A 21,628-nucleotide genomic window follows, 5' to 3' on the forward strand; every position below is an offset into this window, starting at 1 on the left:
TAACCCATTAGCTGCATGAGCAATAAAAATAGTATACCGTACAATCATAGCAGTCAGTTAAAATTAAAAAGAGAGGAAATGTTAAACAGTAAATGTGTGGTGTTCTTGCATTTCCTGTAAACTTTGTATACGCTAATTTCAATTCAATTGATAGCTTTATTGTTATTGTCATGTTCACAATGCCTCTGATAAAAGCACAAAAAATAATGACCCCGTAATTTGGCCCATTACCTGCTCTCTTCCACATATGACTTAATAACTGAAAGATATTGCTATGACGGGCTTGTCGTTCATAGAAGTGGACACCACCCAAAAGAGGTCAAATAAATATTGGTTATTTTGGCATCAACACCGCGGTTTGAAAATACAGTACAAAAAGACAAAAATTGCTCCACTCATCCCTTCTAAAGCATTTTGGTGTTTATATTCTAGCAATATATCCAATTTTATTCTTGATTTCCTTAGACCACATCACATTTTCACCATACGAGTTTGGGAGATTTTTAGTGTTTTTGCAATTATTGAAACGAGGTTGAACATTTTGACCACAGATCTCAAATTTACACTTGGTGCAAACACTGCTCATCAACAAAAAAGAAAACCATACCTACAATGATGCAAATAAGAAGGTGCGCACACTTATGCAACCACATTATCTCAATTATTTTGATTCCCTCTTCGAAATAGATTTTTTTTTTTCCCGGTTGAGTTCCAATTGAGGTTATAGGTCGCAGTAATTGTAGCAAAAGTTTAAAAATCTTGAGCCCAGACTTTTATGTACAAACAAAAAAAAAATGGTGTTTGAAGAAGGGTGTTGAATGTTTTCTATCAATTGTCGCTGCATCCTTTAGGAACCACACCGTTGTGGTTGGACCCCAAACACCACAGTGCCAAACTTTGTGTTATGATTGTTTTGAGAACACTGGCATTTTGATTTCTTCTCAAAATGTACCTTCAATCCTGTTCTGTTCCCCTATCAAAAGGCTCCAGTGGGTGTAGCTTCACAATTAACATACCATCACTCTATGCACTCGCCTGACTTCAATTCCAACTCAGTCAATGTGAGTGAGAAATGTCTGACCGTCACTTCAAGTGCCCAAACCGGGACAACATTCGAAATAATCGAAACGTGAACATCCTTATTTCCAAACGACTTTGCTCTGGAGGAGGGAGAGGCCGTGAAAACAGCAGAACCTTCCAAGAAGTCACCGTGACCTCTGTGCCGTTTTGTTTTGGTCACAGTTACACAGCTCACATGAATAATTGATTAATTGTGGAAAAACTGTTGAAGCGATCAATGATGTGAATTCACAGCGGCCTTGTTTGCGAAGCGGCGGGATGCTGGAAGGTCAGGGAAGGACTGCGCAGCTCTTACCTTGCGTGGCAAAGTTGACGGCCAGCAACGTGGTCAGGACCTTGCCAAAATTGTCCCCGCTGTACAGACACTCTGGCTCAAACCCCTGGACAAAAACAAATGTGCGTGTCACAATTAGAAACATGGGGCGGCACGCTAATAATGGGACGCACAAAGGAGCACTCACAGGATTTAAATGAGCCTCCGCCCAACACATAACTACAGGCACATTAAGCATGACCCATTTTCTGTGAATTAGCAGTCCATGAAACAGCCAGACACCATAACCATTCACTCGGCACGCACGGTGTCGATTTCTTGCAACCTTTTGGCCAGCTATCTCATTTCCTTCATAGCCCACAGTTACACATTTTAAATGAAACGATATGAATATATAATTTGAGTGGTGCAGCTTGAGTTTTGTAAGTACAGTCACATCTTCATCATCACATCCTCCACTGAAGCGTACGCATGGAAACATAGACTATGTAATCCAGGGGTGCTCAATGTGTCGATCGTGAGGCAGTCTTGGTCGATCGCGGGACGCCGGGCCCCAAAAAAAACCCCAAAACAAACGAAAATAAAACGTCAGCCAATGCTCCCTCTAAACTACGCGCGTTCACAATTGTGCCCTGCTGATGCAATCTCTTTGCAGATATTCGCCGTTGGGCCCAAAAAAATAATAATCCAATGCAAATTGAAAGTATAACATTCAGCTATTCATTTTATGGCATTTTGCAATGCGATTCAATGAGTGAGGGATGACTCGCTGTTACAGCTAATGGAACAATAAACAAAATAAAAAAAAATGAAAAGAAGAAGCCACTGGTTTCTTTTAGGCAGCACATGGAACTTTCTCTCACAAGGACTGGTGCTCCGCCACACTCTCTTTTTCCTACTTTACCTTACACTCGCCCTCTCCCGCTCTTAAAGACGTACACTCAGAATTACAAATGTTAAAGTACTTACGCAGCCCATCAATGTGTTTTATAATGACAGCGTCCACCACCGCTGCTTTAGTTAGCAACGCAGTCTGGGCAACGTAGAGCAAAGACGAACTCGACATGCTGCTTTTGTTTACTTTCGATATTAATGGAGAAACTTGAAAAAAGAAATGCTGATGTTTTAAGATGCAATGACTGTCTGCGTATGTGAGTAATCGAAGAAAAAGTGGCTGAACTGGACGAGATTTTCTCTTTTTCCGAGCGGGAAAGGTCTGGTCTGAAGCCAAAGTAGAAAGTGCAGGATGAGATGGTGTGTCATTTTAAAACTCCACCTTGGCACAGCCTGATCCAGGATGAAAGCACAGAAAATACAGTGCACAAAAAGCTAATTCTTCTCGCGAGAGGCTGGTTGCTTGAAAAGTAGATCTTGGGGTCAAAATATCTGGCCACCCCTGATGTGATCATACTGCCAGTGACACAACTGGCAAGACCATGTCAAAGTTTGTATGAGGAGATATTTCATAAAAAAAAAATAAAAAAATCTTCCATTGTGATATTGGTATTTTCAGTCCTTGAATAAATATACTCTGTGAGGTGTATTTCTCATGAAAATACTGCATGGAATTATTTCCACTAACAATATTCCTCATATTAACCGACCAATTGAGCTTGAAAATTTTAATCATCACCACACACAGAGCAACATGACCAAATGAGACTTTGATGAACCCGTCGGTGACTGTACGTATTTCAAGGGCGTGAGGGTAAAACAGCGCGTCACATCGCGGCGTGACACGAACGGCGTAGCAGTGACGTTAGAAGGCGCATCCAATAAATTTCCTGGGAGGCTGTGACGCAAACGCTTCCAAATGTGGGTGAGCTTCCACCCCTGCGCTGTCATCTTTTTCGCACTTCTCTGCGGCCAGACACCGAGAAACCAACTTGTTCCAATGGAAAAACTTCAACCCTCAGCGTTCTTATCGGAATACAATGTTTTCACGTGTAACACAACACGGGACAGTGCATTTCGGACCTCGGCCAGGAGTGGGTGCTTAAAACTGAACGATCCACAATCCCGTCGCAAAACAATGCACAAATATTCAGTACAGCATAACTATGCGTGACACTACGGAAAGAAAAAGCGAGAGAGAGAGGCTTTTTATGTATTTGAGAATAAATCACATTATTACTAAAGCAAGAAACATACTGTAACCTTTATCTTCCAATAGACGTGATGCCAAACAAACAAGTACGGACGTGTTCACCACACTGTAGCAGTTAGTTGACATCACTAATAATCTAATAGCAAGTTTCTTTCGGCTTGTCCCTTTCGGGGTCGCCACAGCGTGTCATCTCAGATGAACGCATATATATGTTTGGCACAATTTTTACGCCGGATGCCCTTCCTGACGCAACCCTTCTAATAACACGAAAAAACATTTGAAAAAAATCAAATACTTCACACTCATCAGCGATGCTCATTTTTTAACGACATGATCCACTCTCTTTCGCTCCTTAGAGCGACTGTCGTGATGTGTGCTCAAAGCTACCTTGCTGTCCTCGAAGTGACACCAATAACCCCCAACCCATGCGGAATATTGTACATTTTTGCCCAGATAACAAATGACAAATGTCGCACAGCTTTATGGATTGAATGAATGTGTTAATTTACATACTATGGATTAACCTGAATTCCTTGTAATCTCTTTTGCAATTGCAGGAAGCACAAATTATTCACATTTACATAGCTTTTTAAATATTGGTTTTGGTATCTGTAGTTGACTTGCATGCTTATTTTTTAAAGACATTTTACACAAATTATTCAAATTTATGTGTTTTTTTTTTTTAGGCATCTGTACTTGACATACATGCTTATTATTATTTTTTTTTTTAAACAGACATTTTACTTTTACGCCCTATATTTGAAAATGAATATGGGTACTTTTTACTCCCTACTTTGTCAAAATTGATAAATTTAATTTTTTAAAACACTGCAGACGACAATGCGTGAAAAAGACAAAAGATATAGTACGGAAAGTAAGCTGTGGTTGAGATCTTTTTTTTTTTTTTTTACTTTAAGCACATCTCAGAGTCAGTACTTTTTACCGCTACAGGAGTTGAATCAGTACTTGTACTTTAACCTATTTCTACTTTAGAACAGAGTGTGAGTACTTTTACCACATCTGGTTCATAATAAATCAATTTTTCTTCACTTTTCCTCACCTCCGTGGGCGATTGTAATGCCTTACTTTACCAAATAAATTGAATTCATGTGGTTAAAGGTGAAAGGTCATACAAAAATGGGTAAATTATGCCCGCAGCAAGATGTCATAAGATGGGCGAATGTGAACCGTAACAGCCCTTTATTATATAACACATTTCAGGCCTGACCATTACTACACATTCAGAGCAACAATCCCATTCAGCTGAAAAAAGTAGTGAGAGGCCTTGAGCTGTTAAAATGGTGCTTCCTCTTTGTGATTGTCAGTCCAGAAGTGAAAACAGTATGACTGTCTTCTTTGTGCAGGCATTGGATAACGGGGCACCATTTGCTGTGGTGGAAGGAAGAAGAAGAAGAAGAAGAAGAAGAAGAAGAAGACAATCACGTCAGCGACCAAAAGTCGGGCAGGGAGGGTCGAAGACTGCTTGGCCGTGAGCTGCTGCGAGCTGCACGAGTTCTAATTACGGGCTGAGGGGGACCTCCCGGACGCGAGCCAGCCGGGTATCGAGCGCTCCGCGACTCCACCGTGGCGCTGCGTCAGGCTGCCACAGAGCATCTGACGTGATTCAACACCACAACAAAGATTACTTATAAAGATGGAGAGGATGTGTCCAGTGTGGCACACAGCGCGGGAGAGGAAAACTGCCAACATCTGCAACAAATTCACTCGGTAATAATGGGAGCATCCTTCAAAACAGACCAGGACGCGTCAATACATCCTTCATAAACTTACGCATATCCATTGAATTTACATTTTTACCCTACATTTCCACTCCATTCCGCTTAACCTAATCCTGCTTGTACAACCAATCCACAGTCTTCCTTGATTGTCTACAGTATTGTACTTTATCAAAACATACCCATACATTATAAACATAATTTGAACAAAATATGAAGACTCAAACAACTTGCGCATCATAATTCAATGGGCATTGTGCCGCTCGTTAAAGTTTGTGCATTTTGGCCGCTGAGGGAAGTGCAATACATACGGACATACTGCACAGTGATTTGATTATGAAACAGAACACTGTAGCAACTATCCATCAACCCATGCATTTCTTATTTCTTTGCTGCTTATCCTCACGAGGGTCGTGGGGAGTGCTGGAGCCTATCCCAGCTGTCAATGGGCAGGAGGCGAGGTACACCCTGAACTGGTCGCCAGCCAATTGCAGGGCACATAGAGACAAACAGCCACACTCACAATCACACCTACGGGCAATTTAGAGTGTCCAATTAATGTTGCGTGTTTTTGGGATGTGGGAGGAAACCGGAGTGCCCGGAGAAACCCCACACAGGCACGGGGAGAACATGCAAACTCCACACAGGCAAGGCCGTGATCGAACCTGGGTCCTCAGGACTGTGAGGCCAACGCTTTACCAGCTGATCCACCGTGCCGCCTGTAGCAACTAAACTGCAAAAATATTTGTCATTTTTCGCAGAGGAAATAGACAATATCCCTCTGAGCATTGTTGTACGATTTGTCTGCATGTGTTGCTACCACTTGTTATTCGAGGTTTTATAATCGCCAGAACATTGGCGCTAGTTTCACTCCCCCATCTATGGCGTTTTGCATCACGCATGAGCACGAAGATAGAGGACTACCTCAAGACCAAATAAGAGCACTTTGGTTAAATAGCCAACGATTAATTCTCTTGGTTTTCAGTTTAGTTTTAAAATAAAGTTTAATGGTTAGCACAAAAAAAAAAGATGGAAGGAATCACTTGGTCTCTTTTTTTGGAACAGTTCTGCCCGACTGTTACTTGTTGTGAAATTTGCTGCCACTTGACTTGCAGCAACTCAAGACAAAAAAGACAAATAAAAGATGTCACTGCAATAAGATGAACTTGTCACGATTTTGCAGAGTTTTATATTTAAAGCTGGCGTTTTCAGTTTAAAAAAAAAAACAAAAAAACACTTTTTGTCATGTTAAAACTGTCTCAATGACCTGCAGTCAAATAACATGATAATGTATGATCTAGTGGCTCTACTTTAATTTCTATTATTATAATTTACATCACCAACTCCTTCTCTTTAGCAAGCTGCTTCTTCCTTAACTTTTTTAATCATTCAGTTTGTGGTTTATGGAATACGATAAAGTACAAGATACTGATACACAGCATCAAACATCTACATGTGCGGGAGTGCATTGGCGACGCTACAGAATGGCGCGGTCCAGTCGGGTTCGATCCGTGCCACGCGGTGTGAGGCAGGCCTAACGCAGCTTTTGTTTGGTTTGATTGAGATGTTGCGGACGTTTTTTGTCCATATTGGCAGAAGATTAAATACAGCGAGATGGAAGCTGCGACAAGAAACAAACGCGTCGCCCCTTTCTTGATCCCGCCCCCCAATCCCTTGCATTTTTCATTGGTGCCTGCTGTCAAGGAAAAGCAACGACGGCCAGGGCAGGCTAAGCAAAGCTGGGCCAGAGCAGCAGCATTAGTCTTTTGTTATTTTGGAAATTTACAAACAACTATGAATATATATAAATCTTTGTATATATTGTAGTAACTCATTTTTACTTCACTACTTCAATTTTACTTCGACATTTAGTAGGTTGTTAATGCAGACAGCCAGCGACATTGGCCAACACTGCCCCCTGGATCGCCTCCTGGTTGCCACGCCGGTCACAATGGACCTTTCCGAAGGGCGATCTTAAGCTCCACCCTCTTAGCCATCACCCACAAGCTTCCAAAATGGCGGGTGAACAGAACAGGTTTGAAGTCGATTCTCTAACGCGTATTCCAGATAATATTGGGGTATGTTTTTTTGACAAATGCGGCAGACTTGTCCGAGAGAGTTCTACAGAGAGGTCTCTACTATTTCACGCAAGGATACGTACACGGAATTAAGATTTTTGGACGGAGCAGGACGCAATGTCAGAGTTACAGCAAAACGTTGGCGATCGATGGAAAAAAGTTTGACACCTCACAAACTTCATATTGAAATCCAACAGGATAAAATAGTGGAGTCGTACTGGGCATGTAAAGCAGGGTGGGTACTTTTTACTTGGAAAGATCACAAGTAAGGTTAGACACTAAATTTAACCCACTATGCCATGTGTACATTATGCAAATAACTGGGTGTATTCATTTGACTTGGCTCGTAATGGAACCAGGTGCTGTGTTTTAAAAGTCTGATGTGATACAAATGGGCAAATCGACATTTCTCTTACATGACATGGCACATTTACGTATCCCTAACCCGACTCTTCGCCATAGAACATGACACACTTCATTCAGCAGGTCAGTGATAACCTAACAAAGTGAAAGTTGTTCTCCTGCAACGTATAAAGCACTGATAGTAATCCACTGGGGCCTCCACTCCCTGAGAAGGGTTGCGTCAGGAAGGGCATCCGGCGTAAAAATTGTGCCAAACGTATATATGCGTCCATCTGAGATGATACGCTGTGGCGACCCCGAAAGGGACAAGCCGAAAGAAACACACACACAGTAATTCAATCAAACCCAGAGAAGATACTTCTCCCTCACTTACCCTCGAACATACAGCCTTGTGTTTGTTGATATTGTCCACATTTAGTTCTACGTGTGCTCTTCCGCGAGCCTTAATCCATCGTAGACATTTTGTCAACTGTGTTTTAGGCTTTGGAAAATTAATCAAGCAGGCCCCTTGTAACCTAGCAGGTTAACGTTCATCAGAATTGCACGTTCCCAAGCACATCTGAAGACCATTTTCTTTGTAACGTGAACTTTTCCAAGCGCACGCTACTGACAACCAGGATTGCTTGTGGGACAATATGGCGGCAGGGGCGTGTCATTATTGTACGAGTGATTGACAGGTCGGAAAGGTCCATAATTTCCCCTCAAAGATTTTTCTGTAACACTGGGAATACAGAGGCGCAAATTACAACCGCCGGGTTCCTTGCAGCTTCCTACTATAAAGTTTGACAATTCAAAACGGTATAGCGTATTGACTGGGATTTTCAAATGAAAAGTCAGTGGTTGGAGCCTCGTGTCGCTGACTTTTTTTGATTTTTTTAATTGATTTCATTGAGCTGAACTTTGTGGTTGTATGCCGTCGTAGCATTTATATAGAGGCAGCTCCCCACAAAAATTCTGACAAGTGAGTTTCTCAGGCCACAAAGGTTACTTGGTTGATATTTACAATAAATAATCTCAAATATTAAGCCTGCGTATGTTTTCTGTGGGTGGATGGATTCCTTTTACATTCCAAAAATGGTGCAAGACGTATGTAAGGGAAATGCTTGATAAAAAGTTATCAAAAATAGATGCAGATGCATGATAAGAAGTTTGTGTGACAACAAGATTTAGTTGAAATGAAACATTTTGGCATTGAAGAACTTGTACTCATACTCGACTTAGGGGAAATTGTATGAATGCATCACGAGTAGAAATTAAAAGTAAAAAGTCAGAAAATTACTCAAGACATTTAGATCATTATAGCTGAAAATACTACTGGATTAATTATGTTTCCCCCGTTACCCCGTGACAGAGACAGCAAGCCTGTTTATGTTTCACTTGACGGCATGACGTGCTGGGGAAACCCGATACAGTACGACAAGCAGGCTGAGCGGATCACAACACAACACAAGCGGGTCTAAGTCCACTCATGGGAGACGTCCACGTAGGCTAACGCGGCTCAAGTCGACGGAGAAACCACCGAAACACACAAACTTACCTCAACTTTGACTTTCAAGGACGAGCATCCTCTCAGAAACTCTCGAATGTTGCCTATGCAGTCGGCTTCGGTTCGGGGGTCCGGGCAGTACTGTGCACAACAAACACACGGGATACAACACAGCAGCACATTTCCCAAACGGCGGTTAGGGTTACTTTTTTTTATCTTTTAAGCACGTCGACTCGAAGCTAACGCCATTAAAGTCCAGTTATACGTGGTGGCAGAAAGGCGAGTTTGTGAAATATGGAGTCTATCCGCGTCCCCTTCGTGGATAACGCAGCCAATATTGACGTCACCATCAAGCTCGCGCTAAGGCTGGTAAACATCCGCTATTGTGAGGTCTTTCAAAATAATTTACATGTTACAGTTCCGGTATGAAAACAACACATGTAACAGTTTCGTGTCAATCATACTATAAATGATATGCCAACAGCCAGAGATATAATATTTGCAAGACAATTGAAGGTGCAATTATTCATTATTCACCTGCAGCTCATTTTTGTATTCGTCTGACTTTTTAAAAAAAAAATTCTAATCCACGAACGCGTAATGACGTGATCTTATAAACGTGCACAATCTTGTTCAATGCATTGTGTGTCTCTTGCAGTGGGAAAACGTGAATAATAACTACAGTATATCAAGTATTATTGTCGTGCCTTTCCTGTTTGACGCCCTCTTCCTGTTTGACACCATCTTTACAAAAAAGAAATTGAAGAAGCTTCAAAGAGGAAGTGACGACGCAAACTTATCAACTTTAGCATCTATTCTTATTTTACGTTCAAAAATAAACCCCATTTGCTCATAATATAAGCCATTAATAACACTGGATGCTGTTTAACCGCGTTGAGCTAAACGAACGCGCTTCCTGGACGGGGGCTGGGTGGGGTGGGGGTTGCATACAGTACAGCAAAGTGGAAAATGCGGAACATTATACAAGTATCGACTTGTGTCGGGCAAGATTGCATCGTAAATACAAACAAAAACTCAGCCGCAACTTTTCAAATGAGCGGCCTGTGCGCCTGTGTTGACATCAAACTGCTCCTTATCGCAAACGGATCACATTATGTTCACTTTTTCTTGGGGGGGGGGGGGGGGGCGACCTTCCTACCTTGGCGGTGAAGCCGGGCACAAGCTTCTCCACCAGCTTGCAGAGCACGAGGCCATCCTTCAGCGACGCTTTCAAGAACTCCTCCGGGTCGGCGATGTTCTTCTTGGGGGAGCCGAGGACCCCCAGCGATATCAACCACGTTACGGTCTGCTCCTCGGGGTTCATGGCGCCGTCAGACGGTCATGGCCTCGTCGCCGGTCCTCCTTCCAGCAATTCTCGGAGGCCCGCACTTCTGCTTGAAGTTCGGCAAGAAGCGTCAAAGAGGTGGAGGGGGGTTGGTTGGTGGTGGGTGGGTGGTAGCCGGTTGTGTTCCTACATGCCAAAAGTGATGATCACCCCTACTGGTAAGCAGGAACCTCAACAATAAACGGGAGGAGTGACATCTGCGCTGCCAGTTTCAGTTGCGCCTTTACTGCAGAGTTCGTGCATCCGATGTGCATGTAAAAATAAATGTTTTTTTTTTTTTTCCCCCAGTGTACATAGTCAACAAATCACTCACGCTGCGTTTAAACACATGTGCAAGCAGGCTAGTCGCACAACACTGGTAAAAACTGATATCCAGGTAGCTAAACTTTTGGGTTTTTCCCCTTCAACCACTCTTGGAGTCTAATCCATTTTCTCAAACTTTCTCTTGAGATTCATTCAGTATCCCCCACAGCTGTTTGCGTGTCAATTACATGTTCAAAACAAGTTCCCATGATAACTGACTTTTAGGACACGATAACAGGAAAAAAAATCTCACAAACATGTCAAGTAAGAAGTTACTTTAGCAGGCTGTTCTGTCCCCACCGCCTCCCCCGTCAGGAACTGTTTGTGGACGTTCTGGTTGATTGTCCCACAATAAAGTGGAAAATTCAAGATTACACAAGCCCATTGAGAATTCTGCACCAATTGCACAATCGTCACCCTAACACTGTCACCTTAAACTACGTTTAATTGCTCGAGGATTCCATTTGCACGATTGCCATTACATGTGTACTTTCATTGCTCCTCATGCCACACGTTCATCCATCCATTTTCTTAGCCGCTTATCATCACGAGGGTTGCGGGGAGTGCTGCAGCCAATCCCAGTTCTAATCGGGCAGGCGGAAGGGTTACACCCTGAAACAGTTGCCAGCCAATCACACCTATGGGCAATTTAGTGTCCAATTATTGTTGCATGTTTTTGGGATGTGGGAGAAAACCCACACAGGGACGGGGAGAACATGCAAACGCCGTGCCACTCCACACATTCATTATTTACTAAATGTCGATTTCCTCGTTGTACTAAGATGGCCACTGGAAGTACATTCCTTGTGTCTCTTGTAACATACTTGGCCATTTACGCTGATTTGTTTGTTTTGAAATACTATCTTTCGTGACATTGCTCTTTGGGTCTTTTTGACACACCCTGTTTGACATGGAGGAGAGCACCTGTCGTGCGTTTTAAGTTATCGGGCCACGCCACGAGCTGCCACCACTCCCGCAAAGAGCACTCGGTCACTAAATTCCAACACTGTGGGGTCCGACATTGTATTAACAGTCAGTCACTCGTATGGTTAATGGTATAAGGGCACAGAATTGGAATTGTTGCAAATGAATGTTTTCACTTCACCCAAGGGGACAAATCTGAAAGTCACGTTTCACATTTGGGTACAACAAAGTACAATAAAAAAAGAAGGCAACTAATTTCTTGTACAACAATAAGCTCTAGATTTGGGGCAGCTATAAGCCGAAACTATACTGTAGTTTCTGTCGTACTTCTTGTTGCTGCTTTCCTCAAGAATTGCAGCAGGGTTTAAAAATGAATTGAATTGAAATCAATACAGTATGCAACATACACTAACCAAGCTACGTCAATGTCGCAACAGAGTTGTTTCCCTTAGACTGTTTCAAAGGCCGACATTCAACCATCAATTTCCAATGTCTTCCTTTTTTACATTTAACTATACTTTCAATTGGTGGAGGTGGGACTGCATCAGGGATCCACGCTGAGCCCCTTCCTGTTTGCGGTAGTAATGGATAGGCTGACAGATGAGGTTAGACTGGAATCCCCTTGGACTATGATGTCCGCAGACGATATTGTGATCGGCAGTGAAAGCAGGCAGCAGGCGGAAAGATGGAGGCACGCACAGGAAAGGAGAGGAATGAAGATTACCCGAAGTAAAACAGAATATATGTGCCTGAATGGGAGGGGCGGAGGTGGAAAAGTGAAGCTCCAGGGAGAAGAGATGGCCAGGGTGGATGACTTCAAATACTTGGGATCAGCAATACAGAACAATGGTCAGTGTGGTAAGGAAGTGAAGAAACTGGTCCAAGTAAGTTGGAACAGCTGGCGGAAGGTGTCTGGTGCTCTATGTGACAGAAGAGTATCTGATAGGATGAAGGGCAAAGTTTATAAAACAGTGGTGAGGCCGGCCATGATGTATGGATTAGAGACGGTGGCACTGAAGAAACAACAGGAAGCAGAACTGGAGGTGGCAGAAATGAAGATCTGAGGTTCTCGCTTGGAGTGGACAGGATTAGAAATGAGCTCAATAGAGGGACAGCCAAAGTTGGATGTTTTGGAGACAAGATTCGAGAGAGCAGACTTCGATGGTTTGGACATGTTCAGAGGCGAGAGTGTGCGTATATTGGCGGAAGGGTGCCGAGGATGGAGCTGCCAGGCAAACGAGGGAGAGGAAGACCAAAGAAAAAGTTGATGGATGTTGTGAGGGACCACATGAGGACAGAGGGCGTTAGAAAGGAAGATGCACGAGATACACTTAGATGGAAAGTATTACACGCTGTGGCGACCCCTGATGGGACAAGCCTAAAGAAAAAGAATTATACTTCCAATTATTCATAGCATTTTGCCAGGATTCTCTGAACTAGCCGCAGCCAATTTTGCTCGAAACCAGTTAGACGACATCTAGATTTTTCTGTATGGTTGCAGTGAGCTCCTTAACTGCCTCTAGATAGGCAGCAAAAAGTAGGATTTGCAAGGGGTGTTTGGCCCCTGTGTGTTCAGACATTTATCGCAATTTTCTCCTTGGACAGCATCAATATAGCCCTAATGTTAACATTTGGCATGCTCTGTAATAAAAGCCAGAATGTGTGATTTATTAATTTGTTTGTATATAGAATTCTGAAGATTTTTTTTTTTTTAACCCATTTGTTGGGACATTAAGGAATTCTTGTTGATGTAAAAGAAAATCAGTTCAATCCATTCAGCTCTTAAACACTTAGCAGCAGAGCAGTTTTTTTTTCCATTTATTTAAAAAAAAAGATTTTAAACCAATCCCTAGCCTTGTCCTTTTCCTGAAGTTTTTCCAACCAGTTGTCTCAGGCCTGGTCCAGACCCTAAAGGAAAAAAGTGATTCACAACATTAATGCACACATACATTAGGTACCGACTATTCTCACTAATGGTCTCAATACCTGCACAGACTGGAATCCGTTCATATTTGGTCCGCAAACCCAACGACTGTTGAGGCGCTAACAAGGATTGTTTTCCTTCAAGTGTGTTCATCCTGCAACAACACAGTAAAATTAACACATTGCCCTAATTTTTAATTTGTATTCAGATGAAACATAAAAGTGATCTCGAAGTCTTTGGTCCCCAATGCCTTTTCACTTGGATTGTTTCCAGTTGGGTGGTTGCTGTGGCGGTGGCTCTTCCAGAGGTCTCCTTTGTTCGAGGAAAAGGTTTCGAAACTGACAATTGACGATCATTTTCATTTTTTTTTTTTTTTTTTTTTACATTGACAAACAGTGCCTTGAACATAGTTTTGTCTATTGTATTTAAAGCATTTATGTCAAACCTTGCTCGTCTCCATTTTCAGGGCTCAGCTGGCAAAAATCTTGTGGGCAACGGACAAAAGGCCTTTTCTTGCCTTGGAGCTCGTTGCAATTGAAATTTTAACTAGAGTTAAAAACAGGCACATTCAAGTTGACACCCCCCCCCGTTTTTTTTTTGTTTTTTTTTTTTGGTTTTTCCTTCGAGGCATTTCTGTCTTGAAGTGAGTGACGAGTGCAATACAGGAACAATGAAAAGGCATTTACAGATGTGAAACAAAGAGGTTTGCTTTGCTTACCAGCAGTTGACTATGGGCTCTTGTAGGATAGAAGCTTGCATTTGGTTGCTCTTGCCTTTCGTTTTGCCGTAGCGTGCCATCGAATGGCTCTAGGATGATGGGTCCATTTCCGAGGGAACTATATTGGAACATTTTGACAGTAACATTTGCCTAACGCTTTTAACACAGCAGTGACCAATTTCTCTTTTGACGGACGTTCCAGTGCAGACTCAATTTAACTTTACAGAGAACTTGTTCAACGAGATAGTTTGTAATTCATTTTCCAGGTCTTTGGTTGTTGTGCCTTGTTGGAAGATTGATGGGTCAGTGGTCAGTGTACAACTAAAACCTTTATTGGAGTAGGAAAGCCAAACTCAGGGCATTGTAGAATCCAGAAGCACTGAATGTACAAAAAAAATAAAATATTAAAAAAAAAAAAAAACACCTGGCAACTGTACCATTACATGAGATAGGGGGGGGAAAAAAAAGTGAACACACGAAAAATCTGAAAAGTCAAAATACAATTTAAAGCTAGGACTCAATCCACAGATTTAGACATGTTTTCTGTCAGACTTCTCCCACAACGCTTTCGACGCAGTACGAAGACCAGCATCTGCTTTAGAGATACTACACTTCCATGTCCATTTTAGTATCTGTTGCGAGCCATGCCCCTGTCGGGTCGACTGCCTCCGCGGCCGCCACGTGGCCCTCCGCGGCTCGAGCCATACGAATCGCGAGGAGGGTACCCTCTCTCGCCGGGGGGAGCAGCCCTCTCCTGCCTACCCATTCGCTCGCCACGGGGTGATGGATACGGCTCGCTCCGACTGCTGTAACTGTCACGGCCGCCATAGCCATCCCGGGAACTGCCTCCATAGTCATCGTAACGACCGCTTCCGCTGCCCCCACCGAAGGACGGTGGGGGGCCCCGTGAAGGTGGGGCGCTGCGAGAGTTACCTGCAGGGTCAACGGTTCAGGTAATTGGCAAGGTGCACTTTATACATTTTTTTTTTTGTTGTTGTTCTTGCAGGTTTGGTTGTCACTCTTTGCCAATACATTGAATTCTGTGATGTCCCAATTGTACAGATGGGCAGATTTACACGTCGCCATCTGTTGGTGGTGAAGGAAGTTCTACATTAAACATTTGTTGCAAATATTTGGGGCAGTTAACATCCAGCCACATGGAGTACTCGAGTTATTTGTTTCAACATGCCATTGAATTCTGAGGCCACTTTTCCTTTTAGAGCTCCAAGTTTTCAGGGTGGTCTTGATGGTTATTTGGGAAGGAAACTCCTTGAGGGAGAGCTTTGATCGGCAACATTGTTTTGCAGACATTTCCAAGGACTGTTTCTGGCTCCTTCGCGTAGTCAACTCTGGCCATGTTAACAAAATTTGCGGCACTTTCTAGTTTTTGAGAAATGCAGTGGTAACAGGAATTGGGGCAAGAGACTTCAGTGCTTGACAAACTAATAACTGAAAAACTGCAACTTTTGTTGGCTCAAGTGTACGAGTACTTGGAAAGTTGTTTCCTTTGGGTTGTTCTTTCTTGAAAACGAAGGTTGGTTATTTTATGCAGCTCCTCTTCGTGCCACTGTGTTTTTGTCTTATACCTGTATGAAAATATCTTACCGTAACCATCAAACGAATCTCTGTACGAGCCTCCGCCGCCGCCACTGCCGCCGCTCGGACGGTCCATGTAGCTTCTGGAATCCCGCCCTCCACCATAGCCATCACGGTCACTGCAAAAAGGTATTTTGCAAACATGTAGGTTTTGGGGATCCAGCGTCGCTATGCACCCAAACATTGGCCAGTTTGATCGCCGCTGACCTTAAGACTATGGACTACGTTGCCGAGGACGAGGGGGGAGAAAAGCGCAAAATTGAACTTTTTCATCGCCAAAATGTTAAGTCACATAATTCAAGTGCGACAACTATGTTAACGAGAACTCAAGTCATCATCCAACATCCAAACAGCCTTCAATGCGCCATCTTACAAAATACTATGCTATGGAACCGGACATCTTGAAAATAAATATGCACAGAACTACTACTAATTACAACATAAGTATATTCAGCATTACATCACCTACGTAGTTTACCTTGCCTAGGCTGAGTCGATCGACTTGCGTTCAAGAAACAAGAAAATTGTGGCATGAATGATGTCTTCAATTAGACAATCAGAAGTGTCTGTAAACTGTAACAGCAACTACTTTTATGAACATTGAAAATAATTCATGGTTATGAATCTTATAACTCCCATGTCCGAATTTAATATATAAAACTACATTACAGCATATTGCCATGCAGGATTCAATGGACAAATTCATGTCAAAACTTTTAATATTAAAGTAAATATTTCAATGAGTGAATGCAGTTGTGATTTGATTTATTGCATTATTTGAAAGGAGCTACACTGTTAACATCTACTTTAGTTCCGTATATGATGTCATAAAACAATGCATGTTTTCAAATATGATCCAGCACTTTTCAACTGTTTGCAAAGAGTGTCCCCAAATAGATTTTTTTTTTTAACATGGACCATAAGAAGCAAATATTCCGGATTCGCTCAAAAAAAAAAAAAAAAAAAAAAAAAAAAAAAAAAAAAAAAGTGATTAACAGGGGGGAGTTGACCAAATTTTAAAGATGAATTTATGACAAAGTTTTTGCTTATAACGACCCCATGCCTATTTTCATCAAATTATCTATTACTACGCAAAAAAAAAAAAAAAAAAAAAAAAAGAAAAAATCTTTACTTGCTGAAGCTAAAACCAAAATACTTACTTGTAACCCCTTGACATTGACCCATAGTCATCCCGGGAATTGGAGTAATCCCGGTATGAATAATCTCTGGGAGGTGGTCCATAGTCCCTCGAGTCTCTCGAGTTATAATCCCGACTGGAATAGCTGTCGAAAATAAATTGAATTCAAGATAGTAACTTTTACTAATGTATATTATTCTTTAAGAAATTCATAGCTACACGTGTGGTTATATGCATTCGGGTAGAGCATGAGATTCAGGATAAGCGGTACATAAAGGACGTGGCTGGAAGATTTTAAATGCCATACCTATCTTTTGAGTTGTAATGGTCATCTCTGGGTGATGGATAGTCGTCCCTTCTGGACATCATGGAGTCTCTGCGAGGGGGAGGACCATAGGGGTCCCTGTCCCTTGACATTGGGGCTGAAAAGCAAAGTGATGAGACATTAGGGATGCATATTTTGTGTCAGAATTGTCGTCGCAATGTACAGAATCAGATTTCAATTGCCAAGCACGTAACAAAATACAAGAAATTTGTCTCCGGCAATCGGGGGCCACCATGGAACGACATTCATGTTGAGTACAGCGAAGAAGAACCAAGAACAAATCAGAACTATTCCTTATACGAGTCACAGTTGTGCAGGAAGTAGCATTTAACGCAGTTTAGAGTGCGTCAACGCCCCACATTATGGTAAGATTATACAGCGCCTTTCCCAGTTGTTTGCGGTTCAGTTATAGATCAGTGCAATGACAATCGTGCAAAGAGAAGAGTATAAGGTGACGAATCGCGTGACAGTGTAGATTGCTAGTACAAATACTAGTTGGATGAACAGGATGTGAGGCTGTGGCCCAACAAGGAGGTTCGCTGAGCAAGAATTTAATGAATTGCAAGGAGGAAAAAACTGAATGCTTGCTACTTTTAATTTGCATTGATCGGTAGCGCCTGCCCAACAGAAGGTGCTGGCCAACATGTGAAGGGTCCGAAAGGATCTTGCCCACTCGGGTGGGTTGGGTGGTGCTGAGAATCTGCTCTGTGATTTTGACCGTCCGTTGCAGTCATTTTTGGTGGCAGCCCTGAACCAGACTGTGGTGTCAGTACACAGTACTGACTCAATGACTGCTGTGTCGAACCGTCTCCGCAGCTCTTGTGACAGGCCGTAGTTCCTCAGAAGCCTCAAGAAGCACATCCTTTGCTGGGCTTTTTTTTTTTTTTTTTTTGAGGATGGAGTTGATGTCTGTCTCCCACTTGAGGACCTGTGATACTAATTCCCAATAACTTGAAGGTCTTAAATGAATGACGAGACAGTTTGACACCATGAGAAGCAGCTGTGGTGAAGGATGCCTCCAAATTCACAACCATTTCTACAGTCTCTCGTGTTAAAAGCCAGGTTGTGTTAGCCAAACCAAAGCTCCAATTTCCCCACTCTCAGCTAATAGGCAGAATCTTTGCCGTCTTTGATGATTGTGGTGTCATCTGCAAACTTCAGGAGTTTTACAGCTGGGGTCCCTTGAGGTGCAGTCGTTTGTGTAGAGCGAGAAGAGCAGAGGGGAGAGGACACAACCTTGGGGTATCCCAGTGCTGATACATCTATGTAATAGTAGCATCGCAGGGTCTACTGCAATGTTGGTGTACCGTAATAATATACAGTGACTCAACTACCATTACAAATTGACCAGCAGAGGGACGTGATTAGACATGCTAACAGTAGTAGCACTTGTGTGAAAGTAAGTTATAATGCTTCCAACAACACATGGAGAAGTGTTGCGTGAGGTGCATTCTAAACACAGCATAAGTGGGTGTGAATTTGTTTTGTAATACCAATACATAGCTGGGAAACTTGATTACTAGGAAAAATATATTTGTACAAAAATGCTTTAGTTAAAACTGTACTATCAGACTGATCCTGCTTCCTTTGCGCAGTTGTTATATTGGTTTATAACTGAAAACCGAAGAGGTAAAGGCACTCTGTATAATTTTTAGCTAATGTGGAGCGTTGACGCACTCTTAACTGCTCAAAATGCTAGAGGACTCTGCATTTTGCACAACTGTGACTCTTATAAGAAATAGTCCCTATTAATTGAATGCATGTTGTTCTGTTCGTCTACTCAGTACTCAACATGAATGTCGTGCGAGGCCGGCACCGACAAATTCCTTGTGAGTCGTTACATACTTGGCCATTAATGCAGATTCTCATTGTTTTGTAACATAAGAATAGGAAAATGATTTTAATAGCCAGCCAAACCTACTAGAAATGCAAAGTTAACGCCCTGTCACGAACGGACTATACCCTAACAGACAGTTGGCCTCCCATACTTTACTTTTTTTTTTTTTACTTAGAGAAAACAATGCTTACGTCTGTTCATTGGACCAGATGGAGCAGATCTTTTTGGCGGCGGGCCTCCATTGCGCATAGGTGGTCCTCTCTTCATTGGAGGGGGGCCTCTTGACGACATCCCCTTATAGTAGGGTTCTCCATTGTCATCATCGTAGTAGTCTGCAATCGCACAAAAAAAAATACAATTGACAAAACGTGCTTCAACTAATACATTTTACAACCAAATTACATCATCGATCCATTTTTTTAGTGCGATTGTGTCAGTCAGAAGCGGTGGCCATAAGACTGAAAAAAAAAAAAAGTTCACAGTTGGACCATTTTATTTTAGACTACTTCCCTATAGGTTTATCAGAAAGTTTTTTTTTCAAATTATGTAATTGTTTTAATTACAAATTTATGTATCAAAAGTATTATTGGTATCGGTACTTGGGACCAGAGAGGACTCAACTGATGAGACGGCAACCTCTGTGTGGTTACTTATGCAATCTCAATTTGAAATTTCCTGTTTCCGAATAAATGGATGGAAATAAGATGGAATCAATGTGGGAAACCGCAGATTGATAATTCACTATTAAAAAAATAGCTCAGTGCAGCCCTACATACCTCTGATGCAAATTTAATTACAGATCCCCCAAATCATTTACCTCTGGATGGTGGTCCTCTCATTCCACCTCCCCTGGATCCACGGAGGCCCCTGTGTGGGCCACGACTGCGAGAGTGCATGAATGGGGGTCCTCGTCTGCCTCCAGAGTCAAACAGAGGCTTGGTAGCCTGCTCCACTTTGATCGACTTGCCATCAAGAGACTGTGGCACACAACAACAAGAGCCCGCCCCACTGAAATACCAATAATGATTTTCATTACTCGACTGCATTAGTGACTTTGAGTTACCATCTGTACCTTTCCGTTCATCTCGTGTGCTGCATCCTTTGCATCAGATGGATTATCAAATGTCACAAACGCAAACCCCCTTGACTTATTTGTTTCACGATCTTTCATCAGAAGAACTGGAAACAGAAAATGGAGGAAGAGCACAGAGACAGTTGACCTTCTGAAAACTCAAGACCATATGCTCGTTTTTGTTTAAAGTAGAAAAATCACAGGTGTTGTATAGATACAGCAAAAGTGCTTTAAACCAATAAGCAAGCATCCAGTAAGTTTGAAATTGCATTCCCGTGATGTACTTCAAAATTTCCCCATCTTTATTGAACCAAGACAGAAAAGTCTCTCGGCACACCAACAAATATCACAAAACATGAATTAAAAACTCATGAAATCATTTTACTGGTCTCCCTGTCAATATAAGTCACTGGCGGAAACAGATGAACACTATTCAGGGATCTGGACTAAGTTTCTTGCACTGGTGCTCCAATTTTTCTTTTTATGGTTGATGCACCAGGACAAAAGCAGGTTAAACAAAGTATACTTCGAGCCAATTGGATTTAGATCAAAGGTTTTCTATCATCATGGCTTAATTCGCTACTATAATTTCAATTTTGTTATGGCCCTGAGTAGTTTAAACAAACAAAAAAAAAGCTACAGCAAACGTGATCGCTGAGGTTATTCTACACTTACACGCGGGAAGCGCTAGCTCAGGCTTTTAAAAAAGTGGAAAAAAAGGGTAAACGGGAGCTTTTGTAAACGAATGATAAATTAAGACTGTCAATTTGTGTAATACCTTGAACAATCCTTCCATATTTGCTGAAGTACTGCTCCAAGGCCTTCTCGGTGGTCTCGGTATTCAGCCCGCCGATAAAGAGCTTGCCTGGTCGGTCCGCTTCTGCCATGGTGCACAAAACCAACCTCCACGGAGAGAAATGAAAAAAAAAAGGCCACGAGCAAATGTTAAACACGGTTGTTGTTTTTAAAACCCAGCATCACACTGCGCAACTACCCGGACGTTCGGCGTGACCTACCTTCTTTGTCTTGTTGAATACACAAAATGGCGATAACCGTGGCCCCGGCTGTGGCGTGTTTGTTACGCGGCTCACGAAACGTACCAGGCGACTGATCAGTGGCGTGGACGGCAAAATGGGATTCGGTCAGCCACTAAATATGTTATAAATTAAGCCAAACAGTTCTCTGTGGCTCCTACTTACGTCGATGTGGAAGGGAAATTGGGGGGGGGAGGAAAAAGGAGTCGCAAAAGAGAAAAGGGCGCTTTTCTAAGCGTGCTCAAGCACCACCCCTTCTTCCTGCGTCTTTTTCCGGTTTGGATTTGA

The 21,628-nt window shown here is 42.4% G+C and overlaps 2 protein-coding genes across 6 annotated transcripts in view; both read right to left on the bottom strand.

Moving 5' to 3' along the window:
* arhgef6 (Rac/Cdc42 guanine nucleotide exchange factor (GEF) 6) overlaps positions 1 to 11,196 on the bottom strand; it is a 32,566-nt gene extending 21,370 nt beyond the window's left edge. For all 3 annotated transcript variants that reach the window (XM_061835729.1, XM_061835730.1, XM_061835731.1), the window contains exons 1-3: positions 10,284 to 11,196; positions 9,176 to 9,265; positions 1,376 to 1,460 (exon numbers count right to left, since the gene is read on the bottom strand). In XM_061835729.1, coding sequence (XP_061691713.1) covers positions 1,376 to 1,460; positions 9,176 to 9,265; positions 10,284 to 10,448 — 340 coding nt within the window. In that variant the 5' untranslated portion in view covers positions 10,449 to 11,196. The remainder of the gene's footprint in view (positions 1 to 1,375; positions 1,461 to 9,175; positions 9,266 to 10,283) is intronic.
* A 2,261-nt stretch (positions 11,197 to 13,457) lies between these two features.
* Positions 13,458 to 21,616, bottom strand: rbmx (RNA binding motif protein X-linked). 3 transcript variants are annotated; one of them, XR_009797051.1, is made up of 10 exons: positions 21,323 to 21,616; positions 21,085 to 21,209; positions 20,307 to 20,413; positions 20,052 to 20,211; positions 19,426 to 19,566; positions 17,380 to 17,494; positions 17,095 to 17,217; positions 15,944 to 16,053; positions 13,683 to 13,774; positions 13,458 to 13,604 (listed from the first exon to the last, which is right to left on the bottom strand). XR_009797051.1 is itself a non-coding variant. In XM_061834469.1 (10 exons), exons 3-10 carry the CDS (start codon positions 21,191 to 21,193, stop codon positions 14,964 to 14,966), a joined length of 1,173 nt encoding a protein of 390 aa, XP_061690453.1. In that variant the 5' UTR covers positions 21,194 to 21,209; positions 21,323 to 21,413; positions 21,506 to 21,599; the 3' UTR covers positions 14,649 to 14,963. The 3 variants fall into 3 exon arrangements, 2 of the variants coding, with proteins under 2 accessions (XP_061690453.1, XP_061690452.1); XM_061834469.1 differs by lacking the exons at positions 13,458 to 13,604; positions 13,683 to 13,774 and adding an exon at positions 14,649 to 15,271 and having other exon boundaries at positions 21,323 to 21,413; positions 21,506 to 21,599; XM_061834468.1 differs by lacking the exons at positions 13,458 to 13,604; positions 13,683 to 13,774 and adding an exon at positions 14,649 to 15,271.
* Between the last annotated feature and the right edge of the window lie 12 nt (positions 21,617 to 21,628).

This window comes from Syngnathoides biaculeatus, chromosome 11 (genome assembly GCF_019802595.1).
Source record: "Syngnathoides biaculeatus isolate LvHL_M chromosome 11, ASM1980259v1, whole genome shotgun sequence".
Taxonomy (NCBI): domain Eukaryota; kingdom Metazoa; phylum Chordata; class Actinopteri; order Syngnathiformes; family Syngnathidae; genus Syngnathoides; species Syngnathoides biaculeatus.

Bases quoted from the DNA above. Each gene is read 5' to 3' on its own strand.
- rbmx (XM_061834468.1), bottom strand. From the start codon at position 21,193: ATGGCAGAAGCGGACCGACCAGGCAAGCTCTTTATCGGCGGGCTGAAT. The intron at 20,212-20,306 runs GTACAGATGGTA...TGTGTGCCACAG, and splicing joins CACACGAGATGAACGGAAAG to TCTCTTGATGGCAAGTCGAT. The intron at 17,218-17,379 runs GTATGGCATTTA...TATTTTCGACAG, and splicing joins CATTACAACTCAAAAGATAG to CTATTCCAGTCGGGATTATA.